Source organism: Colobus angolensis, unplaced genomic scaffold, assembly GCF_000951035.1.
Source record: "Colobus angolensis palliatus isolate OR3802 unplaced genomic scaffold, Cang.pa_1.0 Scaffold503, whole genome shotgun sequence".
In the NCBI taxonomy this organism is placed as follows: Eukaryota; Metazoa; Chordata; class Mammalia; order Primates; family Cercopithecidae; genus Colobus; species Colobus angolensis.
The window spans coordinates 1,811,894-1,839,494 of NW_012118522.1; the positions used below are offsets into that span (position 1 = coordinate 1,811,894).

Below are 27,601 nucleotides of genomic sequence, written 5' to 3' on the forward strand. Positions count from 1 at the left end.
AAAGTTATCATTCTTCTTTTCCCTGTCCCTTGTAAATATAAAGGGATGAAAGAATCTGCAAGCTTATAAACACATGGGTGATCAGTTCAACAGTATTTCTATAATTCTGAAAATATTACTACTAACAAACCTTTTCAATTGTCTTACCTTTGTTGAAAGTACTTTAAATGTGCTCTGTTCTGGTATTATAGGATGAAGAAGTTCCAGTTTCAAATTGTAATCCTCTCCAGAAGGAAGTTTAACCAAAGCAGACAACTAATGAACACAAAATTACCATCACATTTTGCAAATGTATATAATGGAGGGTAAAAAACCTAGACAAAATAATTATAAATCTTCAATGTAACCAATTTTTTAAACATCATATATGGGATTTTAGATTTAAGAACCTCAAAAGGTTCTGAAAGATTTAAGAACTTTTTTTATCTGTTATCCTTGACATGAATTCTTATATACATCATTAAACAGCAGAAAAGAGTAAGTTTAAAGAGTAAGTTTCTTAATATTTGTCATATAATCACACCTATTTGACATTTAAATCTCAAGAAAACATACAAAAGCAAAATGATATATAACGAAAAGTAATTCATGTGCAAAACATACAGTTCTATCACTACCTCTTTTAAATTATCTATTAAAAGGTTCTCTACTAAACGCTAAGAAATCAAGTTGTTAAAAGTCATACTCAAGAGGCTGGGCACAGTGGTTCATGCCTCTAATCCCAGCACTTTGGGAGGCCAAGGTGGGTGGATCACTTGAGGTTAGGAGTTCAACAACAGCCTGGCCAACATGGCGAAACTCCATTTCTACAAAAATTCGCCAGGCACAGCGGGATGTGCCTGTAGTCACAACTACTCAGGAGGCTGAGGCAGAAGAATTGTTTGAACCCAGGAGGAGGAGGTTGCAGTGAGTCGAAATCGTGACACTGCACTCCAGCTTGGGCAAGAGAGAGACTGTCTCAAAAAACAGAAGAAAAAAGTCACACTCATTTAACACGGTTAGTCAATTCTAAGACATGTGCGATCACAAAACTAGATCTTTTTCATGAAGTACACCACATAAGTATAAACAAATCACATTATCTTACTAATATAACCAAATTCTGCTTTAAATTTCAAATTTGAAGAAAAAAATGCACATCCAGCTATAACTTACCAATATACATATTCTTATCTCAAAGCAATGGCTTCAGATTTTACTCAGCGTTTTCCACATCATCTCAGGAAGAAATGACATTTATCTGATAGTGTTATAGATTATTCTGCAATATACTACATTTACAAATAATAGTAATTAACATTGAAAAATGATTCAAAGTCTACTGACCTCTTTTTCTGAAAATTCCACATTTACATCATTCTTCTGAACATTCTTGATCATAAGTGTAATAACTACTTGAGATTCGGTTTGATACCAGTCATACCTATTTAAAAAAAAAAAGAATCTTAAATAACACTTCTAATTTTCTTAAAGCTATTGTCAAAACAAACACTAGTCTGATAAATAACAAGAGCTCCACCTGGAGGAAGAAAACAGCAAAGCAGCTATTGATTCACAGAAACAACTTTATGTAACTAGTTTTTCATGCTCTGTACTAAAGGGAAAAAATGGTAAGGCAGATGATGCTCACACCTTTCCAGCAGACTTAAATACTTGCATGATTTTCTGGGTTCTGACTCATCTCCAACACTGTTGTGCTTAAACTAATATAAATATTAAAGATGCCATTTATTTTAAACAGCTAATATTTTATACCATTAACAGAGTTTTTACACTCATGTCATCCAAATACTAAAGATAATCACTTAAATCCCTATTTCACAGATGATAAAACTTAAACTCAGAAAGGTGAAGCAATAAGCCTGAGTCAACACTCCAAGCTCTCATAACTGAAGCTGGAAGCTGATAGACTTGAGCACAGGAAACAGGGGCAAATGAGCTAAAAGTAAAATCATATAAAGTTTAACTATGTCAGGTACAACATATACAACACTTTCCTTCAATTTCAAGATACGTGGGAAGACTAACGGGTCTAGATTCTAATTATGTGCACCTTTTGTACTGAAACTCTAAAAATAGAGTTTTTTTCCTACTAAATTACACTACTATCTACATCTTTTGAGTGATACTCTAAAAATGTGAAGTTTGAGTGAAACTCTAAAAATAGAGTTTCAGTACAAAAATAGGGAATTCTCACTTTCAAATTAGACTGAAAACTCCCTGAGGGCAAAGCTGTTTATCCTGTCACTATTATATTCCTAGGACAAAGCACAGTGTCTGGTACACATAAATTAAGTCAGATGTTGGATTATTTTATGCTCTGAACACCTTATTATTTCATGGTTATGTGCCCTATCCCTGCTGCCACCGCCAGGGCAAGTCAAAGTTCCTTATCTACTAGGTACTTGGAGTTTTATCCTGTATCTCCCCCACAACGACCAGGAATAGATTGTTTTTAAAATTTCCAGGCCATTTTAGGTAATTATATCCAAAACCAACTTGATTAAAGAAATTAACCTTGAGAGTCTCGGTTTCCCTTTGCAATTCAGTAAGGATGCAAAGCTCCAGAGCAATGGCTTGTGTTTCTGTTACAGTCCTAAGAATACAAGCTGTACACAGGCTAATGAATAATTAAAAGTCAGAAACTTGCTAGTTGCTTATCATTATTATAACTGCTGTCCTCAGCAATTAACTTTCAACTCATAGAGAATGTTCCTATGAAAAATTTGCTCCAAATACAAAAGGCAGGGTAAGTTACAATTCTGTTAGGTCTACTACTAACTTGTTTACCTGTGTAGTACCATAAACTTAACTGGAAGAGACTCTCCTTAATATATGGAAAGGTAACATAGTATGAAACCAAGTGAAGCAACTTTAAAGATGAGAAATGATTTGAATTTAACTTAAGTATAAATGTTAATTCTTAAACAGCCTTAAAATTAGCTCTACATAAAGCTATTACCACAATTTTAGAAAACAAAAACTTAAAAATCACATGGTAAGAATTTACTTACTATTAAACTACAGGGTTTCTTTTTCTTTAGGAATATCTATCATGCATTGTTTTATGAAAAAGAAACACTTACTTGACTTTTGACTGATGAGTCCACTGGGATGCAGATTGATTTCAGCAAGTTGAAAGAGAAAGATTTTTACAAGTCAGTTTAGCAACTGTATATTAAAACGCACATATTATTAATTTACCCAACACTGCAGTTATTTTGATATAAAATTACATGAAAATTTTATTCAAAGTATGATAATTGTAATTGTTAAATACGACTAGTTTTCAAAAAAAAATTGGAATGTTCAGCACTTAAAAAAATCTTAGTTTCAATTTCATAAAAGATTTTTCCTCTAAAATAACAGAGCTTTAAATAACAGAAAACTTCTAAACACATGATTAGAAAAGGTTGCTTATATAAAATGGCCAGTTCTAACATTGAGCAACTCCCTAAACTAAAACAACATTGTTTTAAAGAAACAGAGTATATTTAGCCAGGCTTGGTGGTGTACACCTGTAGTCCCAGCTACTTGGGAGGCTGAGGTGGGAAGACTGTTTGAGCCCAGGAGTTTGAAGCTCAAGTGCACTATGATGGCACCACTGCACTCCAGCCAGCATGACAGGGCAAGACCCTGTCAATTTCCAATTTTCTTTGTCTTAGACTATCACAAAAAGCCCTTCAAATGATTCAAACTGTTGAACCTAAATAAATGCAATAAGGTTTTAGCAACAAAAAGATAAATAATCATCCTGACCATACTAAAACACACAAAATCAACTTTACACACTAAATTCATTAAAATAGGCCAGTAATTTTCATGACTGGAAACTTCTATATTCATCAAAAAATGATTTTATTTCAGTTCCTAGAAGAACCAGCACTTAAATGGAATTACTCAATATTTAACTTCAGACAGCTCATCCTGAGTCTTGTCTCAAATATATTTGGTATTTGAAATTTAAAATAATAAAAACATGAAGAATGAAAACTTTGGACTTACCACCTCAGATTCTGAGCCTATTAAAACATAAAAAGGAAACATTTTCAGGTAACAGTGCATTTATAAGCAAAGTTATTTATATAATTTCTATAGCACAAACATACTGATTAAGCAAGAAAATTCTACATACTTTTCAACTAAAGAAAACTAACCAAAAGTGGTTTCATTTTGCATTCTGAATTCATCTTAGACTTCTTGTAATTTCTTACTGATACACCACACAAGCAAATCCACCCTAATCTCCCTTTCAACATAAGAAGCTATGCAAAAACCAGTGTATCTTTGGAAGTCCACATCTAAGGAAACGTATACTATTTAAAAGAAATTATAAAGGTAAAAACAAATTTGTTTAAACCAAAAAAAATTCAGATGCTTATTTCTTTTTAAACTAAATACCAAGGGAGACCCACATACCATTCTGAGCTTCTTGACACTTTTTAATCCAGACACTGAAATTAGCATCTGCACCTAGAAAGAAAAAACTGACTATAACATCACTCATTTGCACAACCTATTAATCAACCAATACTTACTGAATACCTACTATATCCCAGGCACTGTTCTAGGCACTGGGGAGTCAGCAGTGAACAAAATCTGTCTTAACAGACCTTATTGCCAACCCTACTATAGTTATCAATATACCAACAGTTTAACATTTAGTTGTTCATTATGAAACATTTTGATTTTAAAAAAATTTTAACTACAGTCAACCTTATTAATTTCACAGATAAAAATAATCTACATTTCCCCCAATCTCGCTGCTCTTAGAGAAGTTGCCTCACACACACAACAAAATTGGACGTAAATCAGACTCTCAATATGCCATCAGTTAGGGTGGGGAGGAGGCTTGGTAACTGGGAGCTGAGCTGAGGTCCAAAAGCCCTTCCCAGCCCCAGCTTGCTCTTCAATGCAGATACTTATTCAGTCCACTATTCTCTCAGTGGCTTTATCTGTTACCATGCCCTTCCTACCAATATTAAGTATCTTTAAATTCTGTGAAGTTTGTCATATCTCCAAGTTACACGGTAGTCGAGAGGCTATAGGTGATGTATTATATATTTACAGATAACAGTGTAAATGTATGCATAAACAAATTATTCATTTCTGGAGACAGAACAATGATTACATTTAAACAGTCACCGTGCATAGTAAGATATGTTAAAACTATTAAAAGTACTCTAAATAAAAGCTTATTAATTCAAGTTAACTTCAGGGAAGATTAATTTGAAAACTTTAAATTAGAAATTTCTTAACAAAAATTTCTACTTTACTAATTTATAAAAGAAATCCAACTATACCAGTCTTAATAAAAATTCTGGCCGGGCGCGGTGGCTCAAGCCTGTAATCCCAGCACTTTGGGAGGCCGAGACGGGTGGATCACGAGGTCAGGAGTTCGAGACCATCCTGGCTAACACGGTGAAACCCCGTCTCTACTAAAAATACAAAAAACTAGCCGGGCGAGGTGGCGGGCGCCTGTAGTCCCAGCTACTCAGGAGGCTGAGGCAGGAGAATGGCGTAAACCCGGGAGGTGGAGCTTGCAGTGAGCTGAGATCCGGCCACTGCACTCCAGCCTGGGCGACAGAGCGAGACTCCGTCTCAAAAAAAAAAAAAAAATTCTAAATACACTCTCTCACACACACTGTATTCTAGAGGAGAACTATTATATCAAAATCTTATATTTGAGTAACCTATTATTTTAAATAATCAGTAACTAAAACTAAGCAATCTATCACACAAAGAGGGGAAAAGGTAAAAATTCTTTACCCTGTCTGATAAAAATAGAAGACTAAAAGCTTAACTTTTTCCCAGATTTTGGCTGGGCATGGTGGCTCATAGCTGTAATCCCAGCACTTTGGGAGGTCAATGCAGGTGGATCACTTGAGGTCAGGAGTTTGAGACCAGCCTGGCCAACATGACGAAACCCTGTCTCTACTAAAAATACAAAAATTAGCCAGGCATGGTGCTGCATGCCTGTAGTCCCAGCTGCTCAGGAGGCTGAGGCAGGAAAATCACCTGAACTCTGGAGGTAGAGGCTGCAGTGAGCCGAGATCGCGCCACTGCACTATGGCCTAGACAACAGAGTGAGACTGCGTCTCAAAGAAACAAAAAACAAACTAAAAAAGAAACAAAAAATAACAAAAAAAGTTTTCTGGATTTAAAGACAAAATTTTTTTTTGAGACGGAGTCTCGCTGTCGCCCAGGCTGGAGTGCAGTGGCCGGATCTCAGCTCACTGCAAGCTCCGCCTCCCGGGTTTACGCCATTCTCCTGCCTCGGCCTCCGGAGTAACTGGGACTACAGGCGCCCGCCACCACGCCCGGCTAGTTTTTTCGTATTTTTTAGTAGAGATGGGGTTTCACCGTGTTACCCAGTATGCTCTCGATCTCCTGACCTTGTGATCCACCCGTCTTGGCCTCCCAAAGTGCTGGGATTACAGGCTTGAGCCACCGCGCCTGGCCGACATATTTATTTTTAAGTGAAATATCCTCAATAGCAATTTTACCAAACAGGTCCTCTTCTGAAGGCCACCTCTGAAATAACTAAAAAATAAATGTCAATGGCATGATATTAAGATCTTACTCAAGAAAAGAATTTAGGGGCCAGACACAGTGGCTGGTGCCTGTAATCCCAGCACTTTCAGAGGCCAAGGCAGGCAGAACACTTGAGTCCAGGAGTTCAAGACCAGCCTGGGCAACGTGGCGAAACCCCATCTCTGAAAAAAATAAAACGCAAAAATGAGTCAGGTGTGGTGGCATGTGCCTGTAGCCCCAGTTACTGAGGAGGCTGAGGTGAGAGAATCACTTGAGCCCAGGAGGTGGAGGCTGCAATGACCCGAGATCGCACCATTGCACTCCAGCCTGGGCAACAGAATGAGACCCTCTCTTGCTAAAACAAGAAAGAAAAATGAAAATGTAGAGAATGGTATGACTCATGTTTCTTCAGGATTTTCACATATGTGTAAAAGCACTACATAATTTGACTCTAGAATTTGCTAAGTATCAAAGCACTACATAACTTGACTCTAGAATTTGCTAAGAGTGCAGATGCCCTGTTTGCTGACTGAATAGCCCTAATTATTCACGTACCAAAACTGGGATAAGCAAGTTTGAGAATAAGCCTTACCACCCAGACCTCTCCTTTTTTAATTTGTAGCTTCCATTTGCATAATCTGTGCTAAAATCCTTTTTTCTGAATAGGTATACAACAGAAAAGCAAATATTCAAAACAGTAGAGTAAGAATGTAACATAAAACACTAAGAGTGAAGTTTCTTATTTTCAGCACTACTGATATTTTGGACCAGATACTTCTTTGTTAGGCAGAACTGTCCTGGGCATTATAGGGCATTTAGTAGCACCCCTGGTTTACACTCATTAGATGTCAGTAGTACATCCCCCTCATGAATGGTGGATGTACTACATCCCCCTCATGAATGGTGATTCATGATCATCAAAAATCTCTTCAGACACTGCATAGTTTCCTGGGAAACAAAATTGTTTCCAGTTAAGAACCACTTCCTTAAGAGAACTGTGATAAAACTCTATCATAACATAAAGATAAAATGATAGTACAAGTAGGATTATGTAGTTTCCAATTTTCTGAGATTACTCACCTCTTAGTATTTTTCAGATTTAAAAATTCTTGGCTCTCACAATTTCTGTATGTCCAGATATCCATACCACTGTGATACTTTTCATACATTCCCCTCAAAAATGTAACATTAAAAGTCACAATACTCTCAAAACTGTGTTCCTTCTGTACCCTCTCATAATTTAATCAAACATACACTTCACTTCTCCATAAAAACCTTTAATGTTAAGATTTCACATCTCAGCAATCTGAATAACGTAAAATGAACAGACCTCTGACCAAGAAGGCAAATTACACTTTCACTTCTCTATTAGAAAAAAAAAGCCAGACTAAGTAGAGACAGCATAAGTGTTTCCATAGTTTTTTACTTCTAATGGTAAAGTTCATCTGTGATTTAAATGCCAAAAGGCTAATTTAATCAATTTTAAGTCATCTCATATCTGCAATCAATATGAAATGTAATTAAGATGAGAAAAACAGGTATTGGGTTTCTACAATTAACCTGATATTAACATTACCAAAATTCAGCTTTGGTATTTAAGACAGAAATAGATAAGTTTATTAAAGCATAATTTTTAATACTTACTATCTAACTTTTGTCCTTCTGTAAAAGTTTCTAGGGCAGCAGCATAGTTTTTTTCATGGTATTCACATATTCTGCATGAATGTATTTAAAACAAATTAAGACACACAAAAAACCTGGAAAACAGCCTTCTTTCTAAATAAAAAAACTTAGTATTTTCTACTGTTGAAATAAAAAATTTATTTTAAGTATATGTTAATAAACCAAGAGACTTTCTAATATACTCTTAACATCTAGTACAATTCCTAGTAAAATTCAATTTTGGAACTCACTTCAGAAGGAATCTGACTTTAATTGTACAGACTTGCTTACTCCAAAATATAATTATACAAAGGAATTAAAGAAGTTCCTTAAAGAATAATTATACTTATCAACAGAAACAAGATGGGATATAAAGTACACAGATATAGAGCTTTCACAGCATCAAATGTCGCCTATTTGGCTTGGCTGAATAGGATGCTGTCCAGTCAATTAAATATAGTAAATTCCAAATGATTTTAAAAAAAAAAGGAATGTGAAATCTATCAGCTTCATCTATATCTTTCAATTACTTCAATCATCACTTTTAAAATTTACTAAGCATAGATCTCATATTACGTATTATGGTTAACAAAATAATAGAACCATAAGTTGTATTTAAAATTGAATCATATCTCTGCTACATAACATATAAATACAGAATTTTACAACTTATATAAAGCTTGCAATGAACTCATTCAACAAATTAAACACCTACTATCTATACTAAGCTCAACAAGAAGAGTAGCTATTGCATACCCTTTTCTCAACATAGCAGTGGAATTATTTGGATTGAGTTTGAGAGACTTCTTTGCATCAGCAACAGCAACTATGTAGAAAAAGATGGGTTTTTAGTCAGTTATTTACAGACCTTAGCAAATACATATAACATATGAATCAGTTTTAGATTTCTAAGTTTTCAAGCTGGTAGAAGTGCCAAATGGTTTTAAATTAGGAAAAGCTAATACAAGACAGAATTCAAATAAATTACTCTTGTATCTTCCTTTTGGCTTAACATTTAGCTTCCTTCTTAAAGCTCTTCAGTCAATGAATACAGCCGTGTCACAAAATTCACCTCCTTGTCTCATTAACATCGTCTACGTAATTTTACTCAAGGTATTCAGTTTTACCCTATTCAGATTCTTGATCAGAATAATTTTTTAAAGTTACAAAACACAGAAATATATTACTTTTTAAATATAGGTGGTCTTGTTATGTTGCCCAGGCTGGTCCTGAACTCCTGGGCTCAAGTGATCCTCCTGCTTTGGCCTCCCAAAGTGTTGGGATTACAGGCATGAGCCACCATGCCTGGTCACATTCTTTTTCATAAATACAAACAAGCATTTCATTTTAATACTCTGTCAAATAGTAAATGTGATGCTATTTTTTATCAGCGTACCCAATAACTAGGAATGAAATCTGTATACATTCTCCACCCAATGAAGGAAAAAGCGACATCCATAAAATTTAAATGGGTGTTGCTCAACATGTCTGTCACATTTGAGCTTTACCTTGTATCAAAGACCAATTTAAAAATTCTCAAAGACAACCTTTAATTTGTCATGGGTAAAATGTGTAAGTAACTTATTAAAAAGGGCAATATACTTTATAAGAAAAGTTACCACAGTAATTCCCAAGAAGAATGTGACAATAAGCTCTTTGACAATAATATTGTGCATCATCTGGTTTCTCTTCCAAAGCCTTAGTCAGCTCCTACAAAAACAAACATGTTGAGTGTCAGTAAAAGTTCGTAAAAAGCCATCAAATTCTAATTAAAACATAATTTTTAATCAAGTAACTTATTGTCAGAAGCTATTTGGAGAAAAGCTAACAGGGATATAATCTTGGAGTTTTTCCTTATAAAAGGATCAGTATCTCCCCAACTTCTCTTGCCCCTCCTCCCAAAAGTAGACAATCTAATGTAGTATCTGTGTACCATAAAGTATTTAGTTCCTGGTCTACAGAAGTCAGTAAATGATCATTATTATCAGCTCATATATTCTAAAGAGTTTAATTGTTATATATTGACCACTACAGATTTCCTCCTCCTAATCTGAAGAAGATTCAAACACCATATAGAATTTTAGATTCCTAGAAAATGTGAAGCTGTGCAATACAAAAAGACTAGAAGTTAAATCTAGCACTCAGGGAGGTTAAGACAATCAATACATACACAATGAAGCTTACCTGGCCCTCTTCTAATCTCTATCAATAGCACACAACTCTAATAAAACCCAACTAAATATTCTATTCAAAGCCCAGACACAACCTAATAGATGGCTACGTCAACTATCAAGAGTTAACATTAGAGAATGAAACTTTTTCAACCTGTGCAGTCACAACATATAGGTGTGGTAGCTGGAAAACCAATGATGCAAAAGATTACACAACTTGGGAGATCAAGGACAAGTGCAGGAACACTTTTATTTTCTGCCAACTGACTACAAACTCTAGGGATTTGGTAGTTTTCTTAAATGGTAAAATTATTTCAAGAGCCACATGTATCATTGACTTTGCTTTACCCTAGTAGTGTGACTCTCACAAAGCAACATATACAGAAGCTCCTCAAATCACATGGGGTTACAGTCAATCAACAGAAAGTGTGGCTCAAACCAAGAGAGCAAAGAAGCTGTACGATGCTACTTCAAGGGCCTCACTTTGTAGTTTGCAGGCTGTATAAGGAATTTGGACCTTAGGTGTGATGGAAAGCCATGGAAAGTTCACTATAAGGGCATGGTCCAATTTACTATTTTTTAAAATGTCATTCTGGCTGCAGTATGGTGAATACATTATCAAATCAGGACTGGAAATGGAGACTTCTTAGGAAACTACTACATTAAGTCTAGCTTAGAAAAGGATGTTAGCCACAGAGGTGACAAAGAGAAATACGATAAGAAATACGACAGAGATAAATACTCAATGAAAAGTATTGATTTTTCTCCTTGCAAATTTTTTTTCAGACCTTTCCCTGGTCTCTACTTTGACCTCATCTCCTTTGCCACAGAATACAAAAATATTTGCCTCTCTAGTCTTCATCTTCTCAAAATCACTAATAACCCTCTTATCAAATCCAACTGATTCCTATCTGACTTGATCTCTCTGTGGCCCTTGACAATAATAACCAGGCCTTTCGGCTTACCATTCTGTTGCCTCTTAAAAACTAATGTTCTCACTGGGCTCAGTACTTAAGGCTTCTTCCCCTCTACAAACATTCTTTGATTCCTTAACTATCGGGGGGCTTCGCATATGTGTTGATGCATGCTGATGACTCAAGTCTATTTTGAGCCTAGACAGTGCCCCTGAGCAACGGCAGCACATAGTTTTCTCTAGACTACCTGAAATGTCCCGGGGCAACTCATATACAAATATTCACAACCTAAAACTACTTTCTCTCCTCAAACCTATTCCCCAATGCTGAATGCAATCTGCTAAGTGCTATCATCCTAAGTGCTATCTAAATGAATGGCACCAGTTCCTACTACATTCCCCCAGCCAGAAACTCAGGAGACATCCCTTATATTCCAATTGTTACCAAGTCCAGTGCATTTTACATAAAACAACTCCCCTTCATGCTCTCAATGCAGATATTATTCTTCGATCCGGTCAGCACCACCATCTTCCTGCTATCCACTATCCCTTGTTTCTCCTCCAATTAACCATCTATTCTGCTTTTAAAGTAGGTTTTGTAATTCAGAAAATTTCATTTTCCTTCCTCCAAATTCTTGACACATCTCCACGATCATATAAAACTGAAAACCCTGTGCTGGGATTTAACGCCTTTGATGGCCGGACCTCACTGTCACCTGGGCTGGAGTGCAATGGCACGATCTCAGCTCACTGCAACCTCTGCCTCCAGGGTTCAAGCGATTCTCCTGCCTTAGCCTCGCGGGAAGCTAATTATGGCTGCCCACCACCACGCAAGGCTAATTTTTTGTATTTTTAATAGAGACGGGGTTTCACCATGTTGGCCAGGCTGGTCTCAAACTCCTGACCTCGTGATCCGCCTGCCTTGGCCTCCCAGAATGTTGGGATTACAGGCGTGAACCACCGTGCCTGGCTGCACTTCTAATTAATTGCCAGGTGATACTAATACTGCTGGTCCAAGAGCCACACATTAAAAACCAAGGTACTAATGCTAGCCACATGACTATCCTAGGCAATTCTTCTCCTAGGTACATACAACCAAAAGAAATGCATGTGTTCACCAAAATACACGTACAAGAGTATTCACAGAAGCTTTATTTATGCTAGTTAATAACTAGAAACCCAGATGTCCACTGTTAGAATAAATTGTGCTGTGCTTACATCTATACAACATATATTTATACAATGGAATATTACACAGCAATGCAAAAGAACTACTGCTTCACACAATATGAATGTATACTCACGTAATGATTAAAGCAAAAACAGAGTGCCTACATTCAACAAAGCACCTACTGTATGATTCTGTTTATGAGTCAAGAACAAGCAAAACTAATTGATTGTGATGGAGGTCAAAACAGGAGTCAGCAGGACAGTAAGAATTACTGGCTCAGAAGGAGTACGAAGGAGCATTATGAATGGAGATACTCTGTATCTTAATCTGGTGGTGTAAACATGTGAAAATTCATCAAACTATAGACTTAAAATTTGTGTTATTTACATATATCATACATGCCTCCATAAAAATTTTTAAAAGTACAGTTAAGATGGAAAGTGACAATAAAATTCATTATGTTAATATTGTTTAAAAGCAACTATTATACAAAACAGATTTCCAAACGAAGCACTAGGTCTAACAGAACAATAACAAATGTAAATTAAAAGTAATAGCTGTCTAGCTAATACAAGGAATTATGGAGAAAAATTATCAGTGCTTTCTGTAACATTATCCCCAAACCGATCCCGGAAGCCTTACTCCCAGTATCTAAAGGTTTATATATTTAGGTGTAAAAAACATACCGGGACCCTAAAAGGCCTTATAGGACCTGGCTCCTAGTTTCCTGCCCAACCTTCTCTCTTAATCAAATGGGCCCTCTAATAAAAAGGGCCTTTTTGTTGCTTCACATACAGGCCAACTTCACTCCTACCTCAGGATCTGCACTGGCTCTTGGTCCTGCCTGGAATATTCTTCCCCCAGAGCTTCCAAGTTATTTCCCTTGTTCCTTCAGATCTCCGCTCAAAGATCTTCTCAACGGAGGCTCTAGTACCATGTGGCATATTTCTCATAAAAGTCATAGCCAGAAAAAACGCTGTCTTGCCTCAAAGTGTTAAACGTAACAACAAAACAGGTTGCCTCTTCTCTGTGATGTAACGCAAAAAACAAACTCCTGGCTAAATTCTGTGACCCACACCATCATTTATCTTTAGGTTCTCCTTTAATTCTTATTATTTAACTCTTGCTCTTTTACATTCCTTTACAGCTTTGTGGTTTGTCTTCACTGTACACCTACAAAAAGTGATTTCTAGGTTAGCTAAGTATATAACCAAGACTTTAACCCATAGCAATCAGCGCCTTTGCACACAGCCACTCCAAAAAAAATTTTTGATGAATATACAAATGAGTGAATAATGAACTGTGATAAGACATCTGGAAAGTTTCAGGGACGTGAGGGAAAAGGTTTTTGCTCCAATAGACTCACTTCATACCGACACTTTTACATAAGAATGGCAAGAATGATTGTCAAACGAAAAAATTAACTTCATCGAGCCCAGAGTCCATTTTTCTAGTCATAAATGTCATTTAAAAACAAAAATCCTTTCAGCCCAGCCCAGAACCCACTTTTCTCTTCTAGTCATAAATGCCAATTAAAAAAAAAAATTCTTTCAACCCAACTACAAACGCCAACCATGCTCCCAAGAAATACTGGTTTTTCTCAGGAGCTGTAAGGAGTGGAAAGGGCGAGATAGGCGTCTAGGGTAACGCGGCTACCGTGGAACAGAGAAAGCAGACCAAGAATCTCAATACCGGGGCTGAGACGCAGCATTAACAAGAGCCTGCGTCCCTGTCCGGCGGTGCTGGGAGAAGGCGAGTCAGCCGGGCCCCGAAGTGGCCCAGTTCCCCTAAAGAGAGTGGAGGAAGCAGAAATGGGCTCTCTCACCTCTAACGCCGCCTGGGGGTCCTCGTCGATTAGGGCATCCGAAAAGCTCTGGAAAAACCTGTCAGAAAAACAACGACTTCAGCAGGGCTCACTAGCCAAGGAAAGGGGGATAAAATAAATAGCAAAGGGAAAGAAAAACACGCACCTCTGGGATGTTGCACTTCCTGCTGCAGCCGCCGCCATCCCTCGTAGTCACTGTTGCTGCCGCAGGAGTTGCTACTATCGCGGTTACCACCTCCACCACCGCCCAAAGGGGAAACTTCTGGAGAAACACCAACCGAGCTTCCGTCCTAAATAGCCAACAAGCAGCCACGCAGCGTGCCGCTAGCCGGAAGAGAGGAGACACGCCCGCGCGGGGCCTGCCGGGACGGTGGAGGACTTATTCCTCCCAGCCCCTCCCCGGCCCTGGACCAGTGCTCCCAGTCCCCGCCCCTCGCAGCCATGGTTACTGAGGCCTGGGGCGTACACGTTCTCCCTCCCTTCCACGGCGCCCACGCCAGCGGGCACTCCCACGGAGCTTTCAGTAGTAGTTTAGAAGCACTTTTGTAACGTACTGTCATCCCTCAGGAACGTGTGGCGGTTAGGGGCGTTTGTATGTCCGTTAATAACGCAAGCTACTTCGAGCTTCCATTTTCCCTAGTTTTTATTATGGCTGCCACAGGTAGCCAAGTCCTTTCACTTCCATTACCTCATTCGCGGCTGTGTGGTCTCTTCCGGGAGCAGAGGCGCGGATGACGCATGGATTCCCGCGATCTTTGGGCTGGGACTCCTAAACGGCTGGGACTCACCGGAAGTCATTCTGCCCTAATAGCGGCGAAAAGCCTTCTGGTTCCTGGGGCAACGCGCCAGGCGGCCCTTCCCCAGAACGCCACAGCCCAGGATTTCTTCTTAGTGGGCTTCCCAGACCAAGAAGGGAAACCTTTTCCATCCGAAGGTACTGAGGGGAGGAAGGTGGCCTGAAGTTGTCTCAGTGCCGCTTTGTTTCCCACGCTTGTCGGTCAGCCCTTCCTCAACGCTCTTTAGGCTTGCAGATCGGATGGAGAAAGCTGCCAGCACGTTCCAGGGATGGGGGCAGATTGAGGAGCGAGAGGGAGTAGTCTTTGTCTAACTTTATTTAACTTAATGTAGTTTTATAATAAATCTTTAAGTCCTGTAACTTATTCTCCCAAGATTGCTTTGGCTTATTCTACGACCTTTGTATTTCTAGGTGAATTTTGGAATTAGGTTAAAAAAAAAAATGGGATTTTTACTGGACTTGCATTGAATCTATAGATCTGTTTGGGGAAAACTAGTATCTTAACATTAAGTCCTTCAATCCATGAGTATCATTCTACCCCACCATTTATTTAAGTGGTCTTTAATAATGCAGCTGTGCTTGGATAGATTGCAGTATAGAGATCATACATATCTTTCATTAGATTTATTGTTAAATGGCATTTTGACTATATTCTGCTCGTTTTAAGAATAAACAATATTGATTTTTACATATTGATCTTATATTCAAGCATCTTGCTAAGTTCCCTTGTTACTTGTAATACTCTGTAGATTCTTTCGGAATTTCTGCGATCAAAATCTTGCAATCCATGAATAAAGATGGTTTAACTTCTCTGTAACCTTTATACCTTTTATTTGTATTTATTTTTGCCTTTTGTTGCTGGCTAGTATTTCCACTATTGAGTAAAAATAGTGATAATGGACTTCCTTGTCTTGGTCGTAACATCAGGAGGAAAGCATTGAATATCAAGTGCTTTTTCTGCCTTTATTGAAATGTTCATTTGTATTTTTTAATGTTACTGTGAATTACACTGGTTAATTTTCAGATGTGATCTAAATGGCCAATTGTTCTTCTGAACCCACTGACTCCAAGTGGGATGGCACTGTAAGAAGAGAGGCAGAGCCAGTGAAGGAGACAAGGTTTATTGAGGACTTACATACAAGGGTGGTCCAGTGGTGGTGGGCTGGCCTGGAGAACTGCTACTATTTGTAAAAAGCATATAATCTGTATACGATTTTCACTTAGCACCCTCCTTCTAGCAACCTCCATTGAACCCCAAAACAAAGGGCCTTGATTTCCTGTCCAGCCTAAGATATGGGCCGGGGATGTGGATGTCCTTCATAGATAAGGAGTGAAATCTCTGGGTTGGCTACTCCTGGATTCCTTAGCCCAGGACTCCAAACATAGGTTCTTCTTAGACCATAGGGTTAGTCTCAGGTATGCCCCAGTTATGGCTCTGCACTCATGTGTGTACACCAGCCTCTGCCATGCACCAATACACATAAATGTATGGCCTCTGAAAGGGTGAATTCCAAGACTGACCTATAGACCCAACATGAGAAGAAGTTCTATATATTATGGACATTGAATTCAATGAGATACCAAAACTACCACCAGAATGGCTTAAATTAAAAGGACTTCCAATACCAAGCACTGACAAGGATATGCAGCAACTGTATCTTTCATATATTGTTGGTGAGAGTTTAATCCTTTTGGAAAACTGTGGTACTGTATGTCTGTTCTTGCATTGCTATAAAGAAATACCTGAGACTAGGTAATTTATAAAGAAAAAATGTTTAATTGGCTCTTGGTTCTGCAGACTGTACAAGAAGCATAGCAGCTTCTACTTTTGCAGAGACCTCAGGAAGCTTCCAATCAAGGCAGAAGGCAAAGGTAGAGCAGCCATCTTACATGGCAGGAGCAAGTAGGGTAGGGGGAGGTACACATTTTTAAACAAGCAGATCTCACAAGAATTCACTGTTGCGAGGATAGTACCAAGGGGGGTGGTACGTAACCATTCATGAGAAACCCACCCCTATGATCCAGTTACCTCCCACCAGGCCCCACCTCCGACACTGGGGATTACAATTTGACATGTGATTTGGGTGGGGACACATATCCAAACTATATCAGACACTCTACTAAAGCTAGTTATACATAGACCATAACCCAATAATTCTACCACTGGGCATATACCCAAGAGTATTTATTATTTATGATCATGTAGAAGAATATTCATTGCAGCATTACCCAAGGTAGCAAAAACTGGAAATAATCTAAACGTCCTTAAATAGGAGAAAAATTATTACATAGCAATGAGTTAACAATGAACGACTACTACACACAACGATATGGATGAACTTTATATACATAAGTTGTGGTAAAAAAAAGCCAGACAGAGTACATCATGATTGATTCCACTTAGATGAGAGGTATCATAAGGGAACCTCCTGGTTGTCAGGGAGGGTGGGGAAAAGGAGCACGAAGAAATCTTCTTGGATGCAGGAAATGTTACATATCTTGATCTGGCTGGTAATCACGGCAGTGTATTCAAACATAAAATTTTATCAAGTTATGCACAAGATTTATGCAGGCTGGGTACACGCTCACGCCTATAATCCCAATACTTTGGGAAGCCAAGGCAGAAAATCACTTGAGCCCAGGAGTTCAAGACCAGCCCGGGCAAGGTGGTGAGATCTCGTCTCTGCAAAAAATAAATAAACAAAAAGCATTAGCCAAGGATGGTTGTACATGCCTCAGCTACTTGAGAGGCTGAATAAGGAGGATCACTTGAGACCAGGAGGTTGAGACTCTTACCGTGTTACTGCACTCCAGCCTACATAATAGTGTGCGTCTCTTAACAACAACAAATTGTTCACTTTGATTTTGCAGATTCATTTGCGGAGAAATGATATCTTTCCCTTGTATTGCCTCTTCCAATCCATGAACGTAATTGCTTGCTTCATTCGGTTATTCATATCTATCTTTTAGTAAAGTTTTTATAATTTTCTCCATAAATTCTTGGCATCAGTTTATTGAAATCTTGGGAGGAAGGAGAGACAAATGCTTAAGAAGTTATTAATAAAATGTTTTCGGCTGGGCACGGTGCCTCATGCCTGTAATCCCAGCACTTTGGGAGGCCGAGGCGGGCAGATCACCTGAGGTCAGGAGTTCAAGACCAGCCTGGCCAACTTGGTGAAACCCCGTCTCTACTAAAAAATACAAATATTAGTGGGGCCATGGTGGCAGGTGCTTTAATCCCAGCTACTTGGGAGGCAAAGGCAGGAGAATCATTTGAACCCAGGAAGCAGAGGTTGCAGTGAGCTGAGATCCGGCCATTGCACCTAAGCCTGGGAGACAAGAGTGAGACTGCTCTCAAAAAAAAGTTAAAAAAAAAGTTTTCATATGCAAATGACATAACTAAATATGCCAATGTACTTAGCTTTGGTAATTTAAAGAAGGGGAGGAGTAACCATGCTGGATTAAGTGGGCATTTATTGAAGGATAATTCATCTTCAAACTGAAGAGTAAAAATAGTCATCTATACTGTATTACTTAACATCTTCCTAGGAAAGGATCCTTTTCATTTAAAAGAGAAAACCTTCCCAGTCTAACATTGAAGCCATCCTTAAGTGTATAATACTTGATAATTTCAAACTGAATCTAACAAAATCTCTTATTTGTGTCTTTTTCACAATAAAGCTTTCCCAAAGAGAAGTTTTTTTTAAAAAAAGAAAATTTTTAAAAGATTTGTGCACTTTACAAAGTTTATACTTCAATAGAAAAAAGATTTAAAACAAACTCAGTAATAATCAAAATTTAAAATGCTAAAAGCCATGACATTTATAGTAACATCAAAATATTAAATACTGAAAAAAATCTGACAAAAGATATGCAAGACGTGCACTGAAAACTAAAAAATATTGCAGCCAGGCACGGTGGCTCACGTCTATAATCCTCACACTTTGGGAGGCCGAGGTGGGTGGATCACCTGAGGTCAGGAGTTTGAGACCAGGCAGGCCAACATGGCAAAACCCTATCTCTACTAAAAACACAAAACAAATTAGCTGGTTGTGGTGGCGGGTGCTTGAAATTCCACCTACTTGGGAGGCTGAGGCAGAAGAATTGCTTGAACCCGGGAGGCGGAGGTTGCAGTTAGCCAATATCAGGCCATTGCACTTCAGCCTGGGCAATGGAGCAAGACTCTGTCTCAAAAAAAAAGAAAAAAAAGAAAAAGAAAAAAAAAAAACAACATTGCCGAGAGAAATTAAAGAAAACTAACAAGTGGAGAGCTCCTCCAAATTCTTGAGTCAAGAAGACTCAATACTGTTGAGATCTCAGTTCTTCCAAGATTGACCTATAGACTCAACATGATCCTAATCAAAATCCCTAGTTGGGCATGGTGGCTCATGCCTAATCTCAGGTCTTGTTGGGGCTGAGACAGGAGAGTCGCTTGGAGGCAAGGAGTTCAAGACCAGCCTAGACAATAGAGACCCCATCTCTGAAATAAAATACATTTAACAATCCCAAAGCTTTTCCTTTTTAGAAGTTGACAAACTGATTCTAAAATTCAAATGGGGGAAAAAATTCAAATGAAAATGCAAAGGACTTAGAATAGCCAAATCAGCTTTGAAAAATAACAAAGTTGGAGAGATAACATTACTTGATTTCAAGACTTGTCAACCTTGTGGTATTGGCGCAAAGATAGACAGATTAATGCAACAGAGAATCCATAAACAGACCCAAACCATATGTAGACAACTGATTTTTAACACAGGTCCAAAGGTAATTCAGTGGAGAAAAAAAGAGTTGAAAAGGAGAGACTTTACAACAGATTGGATATACATGTGCCAAAAAGTGAGTTTCAATGTATATCTTACACCATGTACAACAATTCACTCAAAATGGATTATGGGGCTACAACTCCTATAAAACTTCTAGAAGAAAATCTTTGTGATCTTGGGTTAGACAAAGATTTCTTAGCACACCAAAAGCATGATCCATAAAAGAAGAAATTTGTAAATTAGACTTCACCAAAATTTAAGAGATTCTACACTATGAAAATATTTGCAATCACATCTCTGATGAAGAGTCTGCATCCAGAATATATGAAGATCTCTCAAAACTTAGAAACTGTAAGTCTATAGGGAAATAGAAATTAAAACCACAACCATATACCACTACACACCCATTTAAATGGCTAAAATAAGAAAGACTGACCATGTTGGCAAGAATGTAGAGCAACCAGAAGACTCATACACCACTAGTAGGAATGTAAAAAGGCACAACCATAAAATGACTTAGACCACTGCTACACAATTAGCACCCAAGAGATATGAAATAACATGTTCATGCAATGTTTGTATAGGAATGTCTATTTATAGCAGTTTTAATGGTTAACAGTTGAAAACTGGAAACAATCCAAATGTTTATCAACAGGTGAATGGATAAACAGTAGTACAGCTGGCCGGGCGCAGTGACTCATGCCTGTAATCCCACACTTTTGGAAGGCCGAGGCAGGTGGATCACCCGAGATCAGGAGTTCGAGACTAGTCCAGTCAACTCTGTCTCATCTAAAAATACAAAAAAATGTGGCGTGCACCTATAGCCCCAGCTACTCGGGAGGCTGAGGCAGGAGAATTGCTTGAACTCAGGAGGCAGAGGTTGCAGTGAGCCAGGATCATGCCTGAGTGACAGAACGAGACTCCGTCTCAAAACAAACAAACAAAAAACAACAGTAGTATAGCCAGTATAGCCATACAATGGAATACTGCTCAGCAATAAAAGGAATGAAGTATTGCTACACACTACAACATGGATGAATCTCAAAATTATGCTAAGTGAAAGAAACCAGACAAAAATAGCACACTTTGTATGATTCCATTTATATAAAATCCTGAAAAATTTTAAAACTCATCTGTATGACAGACAACAGATCAGTGGTTTACTGAGTGGGGATGGGGGTTGGAGAGCAGGGTGGAATTTTAAGAATAAAAGGGGCATTAGGAAACATATTGGGGTAATAGGTATGTTCACTATCTTGATTATGGTGATGATTTTACGAGTGTATATATATGTAACACTTCAAAATGTACACTTTAAATAATGTGCGTGGTTTGCTTTATGTCAATTATAGCCCTATAAGCTTTTTTTTTTTTTTGAGACGGAGTCTCACTCTGTCGCCCAGGCTGGAGTGCAGTGGTGAGATCTCAGCTCACCGCAAGCTCCACCTCCCTGGTTCACGCCATTCTCCTGCCTCAGTCTCCCGAGTAGCTGGGACTATAGGCACCCACCACCACACCCAGCCAATTTTTTGTGTTTTTAATAGAGATGGGGTTTCACCGTAGCCAGGATGGTCTCAATCTCCTAACCTCATGATCCATCCACCTCAACCTCCCAAAGTGGTGGGATTACAGGCATGAGCCACCACGCCTGGCCTAAAGCTATTTTTTAAAACACATTTAGAGCTGTAGATAAAGAGTTGATAGTCATAAGCATATGGATGGTGGTAAGCAACATGAGAACACTAGCACAAGGAGGCCAGGCATAGTGGCTCACACCTGTAACCCCATCACTTTGGGAGGCCAAAGCAGGAGCATCCCTTGAGTCCAGGAGTTCGAGACCAGCCTGGGCAATACGGTAAAACACTGTCTCTACAAAATACATTAGCCAGATGTGGTGGTGCACGCCTGTAGTCCCAACTACTCCTGAGGCTGAGGTGGGAGGATTGCTTGAGCCCACGTCGAGGCTGCAGTGAGCTGTTACTATGCCACTGCACTCCAACCTGGACAACATAGCGAGACCCTGTGTCAAAAAAGAAAAAAAAAAAGGCAAGAAGAAAATTTAGTTTTTTCACTTAATAAATATTGAATCCCTACTATGTATAGATATTATGTGAGGTATTAGGGATACTAAAATGACTGCAATCTTGGTGCTTAATAATCTAGTGTTGGAATCACACATATCAACAGGCAGTTATTGCAGTGTCACATATGTCTAAATGGGAGAGAGTAAAGGGTTCTGTGAGAGAAGTCAGAAGATTCTGAAAGCTCAGAGGAAGTAATGTCTCAGCCAAAGCCTGAAGAACATATAGGAGTTAACTAGCATGAGATAAACTGCTGAGCAGAGTGGGCTGGAAAGCAGAGCTAGCACAGTGATTTGGGAAATACAGCTTCAGGGATGGTTATTTGCAAAAGCCCCTTCAAACCCTCTATCTAATTTGTTAATATAATTTTGTATGTATTTTTCCTAAATAAATCCCCTCCCCACTCCCACAACCCCACCAAATTGTGTAAATTTTGGCCCCACAAAACCTGGATTTGTCCTTAAGTAGGTCTTTCTTTTGGGTTATTTAGAATTCAGCTCTTTCTTGTTTGGGGAATTCCTTGAGTCTTCCCACTGAGCCAGTCTCCCTCTATAAAAGCTGAAAATGCCAAACGACTTAAGTTGAACTTGCACATACTTTAAAATTGGTAGCTAGTTAACAACAATAAATCAAGGAAGGACCTTAGTGTATCCTCTCCAGATGCAGTAGCACATGTGTCAAGATTAAATTCCCAAAGCAGCAGATAGTATTACAAAGCACAGTGTGTCAGTGCTTGGCAACAACGGCTACAATCTCCTCACCCAACCAGTTATGCAGTATAGTTCCAGGATTTACTCCCAGCGGTGTGGCTAAGACTGATGCTGATTCTCTAGTCCTTTTGGCCATTCTGCGAGCAGCACAATATTCTTCTAATACAATTTATCTTATTCTGAAAACCAGAATCCATCTCTGTTGCTTATGACTAAAAATCCAAACTGACATACAATTTGGTATTTGGAAGTGGAGTACTACCAAACAGACCTGGAATGGTGTGTAACTGGCCAAGTGGAAAAGGCAGGATGGAGGGCAGAGACACAACTGTTTTGGGCTAGGAAACTAGTGACTCTGAGACAGGACACCAAGGTCACACAATTAAGAAATGTACTCTAAAGCTGAGCAGCCTTAGAAAGAGTCTTCTTCCCAGGGCTCATATTAGATGTGGCTGTTGAGGACAGAACACCAGACAGCCACAGCCACCAGTTGAAAAAGCAGCCTGTGTATTCCACCAGAGATCTTAGACATGAAGCTGGATAGAGTATCTGGATGAGATTCTGGTTGATTCTCTTTGGGAAACAAATACATTTTTCATATGGGCATGAACATTTTTCACTGTATGTACAGGAAGGACAAGTATGCCTAACAGTAGGATACTTCACTCCTCCTCCCTTCCTCCTTGCTGTGGAGCCCCAATTTTGTTTCTCCAGCACATGACTAACTCATTTGTGGTAATCCCACAACCCACACTGTTGGGATCCCCAACCCCACATTGGCCATTATGGCCAACAATATGGTTTATGAAGGGGTATATAACTAATCTAGCCAATTAGGCCATGCATGAGATATCTGCTCAGGGATTCTGGGAAAGGTCTCCTTATTGATAAACAGAAACACAGAATAAATTACTGCAGCTACCATTAGCAGTAGCCATCCTGGAAGACCAAACCAATATCCCAAGGAAAGTGAAAGCAGAAGGATGGAGAAACCTGATTCCTCAGTGTTACCACTGAGCTCCTGAGTTAACCAACCCAGAAACCTCCAAACTCCTGACTTTTTGTTTTGTATTATTTAATAATTTTCAGTTAGGTTTTTCTGTTTGCTTCTTGCAATTGAAAGCATTCTTATTCTAATTGCTATTATGTCTGGGAGTGTAGAATTTGATCATAAGGCTGGTGAAATAAAGAAGAGGTGAGACCACAAAGGGCCTCAACTCCATCTGAAAAGACTAAAAAAACCACTGAAGGCTTGACATAATTAGACCGACACTCCTGTTGCATTGGGGAGAACAGACTGGAAGCGGACAAGTTGAAAACAGAGAATAAGAACAGTGACCTTTAGACAAAACTTGGGAGAACTCTAATCTTTGAAAAAGTCTCTGGAGCAACACAAAGGGAACATTAGGAAATTATTTTTTACATGGTAAAAGGGGGAAAACATTACTGAAGCAGGACGATAGGAGAGTTGGGCACTTCAGATTGGGCAAAACTGAAGGCAATAGAGGGTTTAGAAGAAAAGTGAGTTATGAAAGGTTATCAATTGATCAAGAGGTCCAGGAAGAGAATGAAGGATGGGATTCAGCAATATGGAAATTGGTTACTCTTAGTGACCTTTGCAACAACAACTTCAGGGTAATAAGTCAAATGCAATACTACAGAGGGTTAAAGAATAAATGGAAAGTGAGGAAGGCAGCAAGTTTACAGGTTAAGGACAGTGACAATAGCATCACAGGTCCTTCCTTAATAAACAATCTTGAGTCAATGATTTGGTGTGGAGAGGCCAAGTACTGAGAGCCATGTCCTATTCAGGAGTTGATGACTAGATTATGTTAGGGCTACAGAGAGTCAAGACGTAATATAGGGACAGATCATGCTGGTCCTTGTAAACCCTGTTCAGAAGTTTGCATATTCCTGGTAAGAAATGGTAACTTAAACTAAGGTAGAAACCTGAAGATGAATGACACATTAAAAGCTTTTGAGGAGGTAAATTACCTGGGCTGCATGATTGATTGGATGTGGATATCAGATGTGACTGAGCCATGAAAGTAGATGAGATTCTCAAAGGAGCATGTGCAGTGGGAAGAGAGCCAAGAATGGAATCTTAAGAAATACCAGGACATAAGGGAGAGCTCCCCAACTAATGTACTATGAATGGGTTATGGGTATGCCCAAAATACTGATCCCTTTCATCTAAATGGATGGTGAGTCACTGGCTGGTCACACGTAGCAGTAAGCAACTTCACTGGTTAACCCCAGTGTGTCTCTGGAGGGCAGACATTATATTCTGTCAACTTTGTACTACAAGTTCCATGACTATGTGGAGCCATCCTTGATACCTTACCCAATACATGTTGGTTAAATGAATAAATGTAGAGCAACATTGAGGACAAACTTAAAATGATAGGTTGGGGCCAGACCAGTTTTTCTTAAACTTCCACGTGTACATTAAGATTACCTAGTGCTTTTCAAACTTGAATGTCTATATTATTCTGATTCATTAGGTCTGGAGCAGGGTCTGGAGTTCTATTTTTCTAAAATGTTTCCAGTGATGCTGATGCTAATTTGGGACCACTCTGAGTAGCAAGAAATAAACAATACTAGCTAAAAATACAAACTGTACAGCTTTCCCATGAGATACAAATTCAGTAGGTATGGGGTGGAACCAAAGAATTCGCATTTTAAGAAAAACATCAGCTGGGTGCAATGGCTCACGCCTGTAATCCCACCACTTTGGGAGGCCAAGGAGGGGTGGATCCCTTGAGCCCAGGAGTTGGACACTAGACAGGGAAACATGGTGAAAACCCCTTTCTACAAAAAATACACACATCTATTAGCCAGGTATGGTGCGGGCCTGTGGTCCTAGCAACTCAGGAGGCTGAAATGAGGGGACTGCTTGAGCCCTGGGAAGTGACAGTTGCTGTGAGCAAAGATTGTGCCACTGTACTCCAGACTGGGTAACACAGCGAGACACTATCTCAAAACAAACAAACAAAAACAAACAAAAAAAAAAACAAGAACAACATTAACTCTGAAATAGTTGGCCTAGGAACCCAGTTTGATGGAGAAATTTGAACGTTAAGCTAAGGATTCTGGACTTCATCCTACAGGTAGCAAGAAAGGCATTGAGGTTTTCCATATACAAATACTACGTATTCCCAAGGGATATTTTTATTTTTTTATTTTTTATTTTTTTTGAGACAGGGTCAACAAAAAGAGAACAGAAAAAACGAGAGAAAAATAAAGGAAGGCCAGGAGTTGGCAAGCAAAGACACACTCAAGAGTGCTTCTCTTTGCTTCCTTGCCCTCTGAACTGTTCAATAAATAGTGAAGAACACAAAGCTAACTGCAGTATTTATTTCAGACCTGCTGCTGCTCTCCAATTTAAAAGCAATACAGGTTCCATTAAATCCGTCACAGTTGAAACTGGTAAAGGTAGACCTCTACAAGTGCTTCTTGACTTACAATGGGTTTATTGGGAGGGGAAATTATCGTAAGTCAAAATGCCTTCAATACACCTAACCTACTAAGCATCAGAGCTTAGACTAACCTACCTTAAATGTACTCAGAAGACTTCCATTAACCTACATTTGAGCAAAATCATCTAACACAAATTATTTTTTATTATAGAGGGTTGAATACCTCATGTAATTTACGGGAACAATGTCCTAAACATGAAAAACAGGATAGTTGTATGGGGACTCAAAGTTCGCTTTCTGCTGAATGTGCATCACCTTTGGAACCATCATAAAGTCAAAAAATTTTAAGTCAAACCATCCTAAGCCCCGGACCATCTGTATATGAAGCGCTGCCTAAGGGGCACTATGCCAGATACCATGCCCAAGTGTTTTCCAACTTTCTGTACCACATTCAAAAGGAGCATCTTCATAAAGATGTTACTGACATCATGGAAAATATTAGTCCTTCCTTTCTTTGCAGCTGACAGGATTTTTAAAAGAAGCTCTAAACCACAAGCATATTCCAGCAGCTGTTTGTTCTTCCTGGTATGAGTTACTTCCTCCCTCTGCCACCATCGCTTGTATTCTGGTTTGAGGAAATATTAAGCAGCACAGTAAATCAGTCTGTTTTCAGAAATTGCTTAGCCCTGGAATTAATATATTTTACAAAGCAGGTTTGCTTTAGCTCCTTAAGATTTGGTTTCTTAGAATAAAATCTTCCAAATTTAATAGCCAATTTGCATACATGTATAAATACATGAACTTTAAAAGTACCTTTAGGATTAAGAGGGTTTTGTTATCTGTTTTTACAGAATGTAAAGCTGATTACCCTCTTTTGTCCACTGGAGAATTGCTTGAACCCAGGAGGCAGAAGTTATAGTGAGCCGAGATCATGCCACTGCACTCCAGCCTGGGCGACAGATTGAGACTCTGTCTCAAAAATAAATAAATAAATAAAAGACAAGTTAATTTTTGTCAGGCCATGCCAAATATCTGGCTCCTCCTTTGCAACTACCACTTTCAGGGTTTAAAGGAGAGAGAGAATAGAAACTTTATGTAAATACAGAACAATTTTAGATTCTAAAGTAACTATGTAAGACATGACTCGGCATCTTCAAGAACTTCAAATCAGTAATTTCAAATGGCCACAAATAATCTACCATTTTAAGGTATAGGATGCAGTGGCACGATCTTAGCTCACTGCAACCTCCGCCTCCCAGATTCAAGCAATTCTCCTGCCTCAGCCTCCTGAGTAGCTGGGACTGCAGGTGCTCACCACCACATCTGGCTAATTTTTGTATTTTTAGTAGAGACGGGATTTCACCATGTTAGACAGGCTGGTCTTGAACTTCTAACCTCATGATCTGCCTGCCTCGGCCCTCTAAATTGCTGGGATTACAGGTGTGAGCCACCACGCCTGGCCTACGCCTTTCTTTCTTTTCATTGATGGTGGGTCATTTCTCTAAGGTGTAACAAAAGATAAGCATGTACAGAGATATAAAGGGTAAATGAATACA

The 27,601-nt window shown here is 38.8% G+C and overlaps 1 protein-coding gene across 2 annotated transcripts in view; it reads right to left on the reverse strand.

The window, feature by feature from the left end:
• Positions 1-14,688, reverse strand: part of SUGT1 (SGT1, suppressor of G2 allele of SKP1 (S. cerevisiae)) — a 35,669-nt gene extending 20,981 nt beyond the window's left edge. The window contains exons 1-11 of one of the 2 annotated variants that reach the window (XM_011960099.1): positions 14,422-14,682; positions 14,277-14,334; positions 9,816-9,906; positions 8,953-9,022; positions 8,179-8,249; positions 5,844-5,937; positions 4,420-4,475; positions 4,006-4,022; positions 3,087-3,109; positions 1,327-1,423; positions 148-255 (exon numbers count right to left, since the gene is read on the reverse strand). In XM_011960099.1, the coding sequence (XP_011815489.1) occupies positions 148-255; positions 1,327-1,423; positions 3,087-3,109; positions 4,006-4,022; positions 4,420-4,475; positions 5,844-5,937; positions 8,179-8,249; positions 8,953-9,022; positions 9,816-9,906; positions 14,277-14,334; positions 14,422-14,459 (723 nt within the window). In that variant the 5' untranslated portion in view covers positions 14,460-14,682. Of the gene's footprint in view, positions 1-147; positions 256-1,326; positions 1,424-3,086; positions 3,110-4,005; positions 4,023-4,419; positions 4,476-5,843; positions 5,938-8,178; positions 8,250-8,952; positions 9,023-9,815; positions 9,907-14,276; positions 14,335-14,421 lie in introns of both variants that reach the window. The other variant, XM_011960100.1, reaches the window with a different exon arrangement.
• Between the last annotated feature and the right edge of the window lie 12,913 nt (positions 14,689-27,601).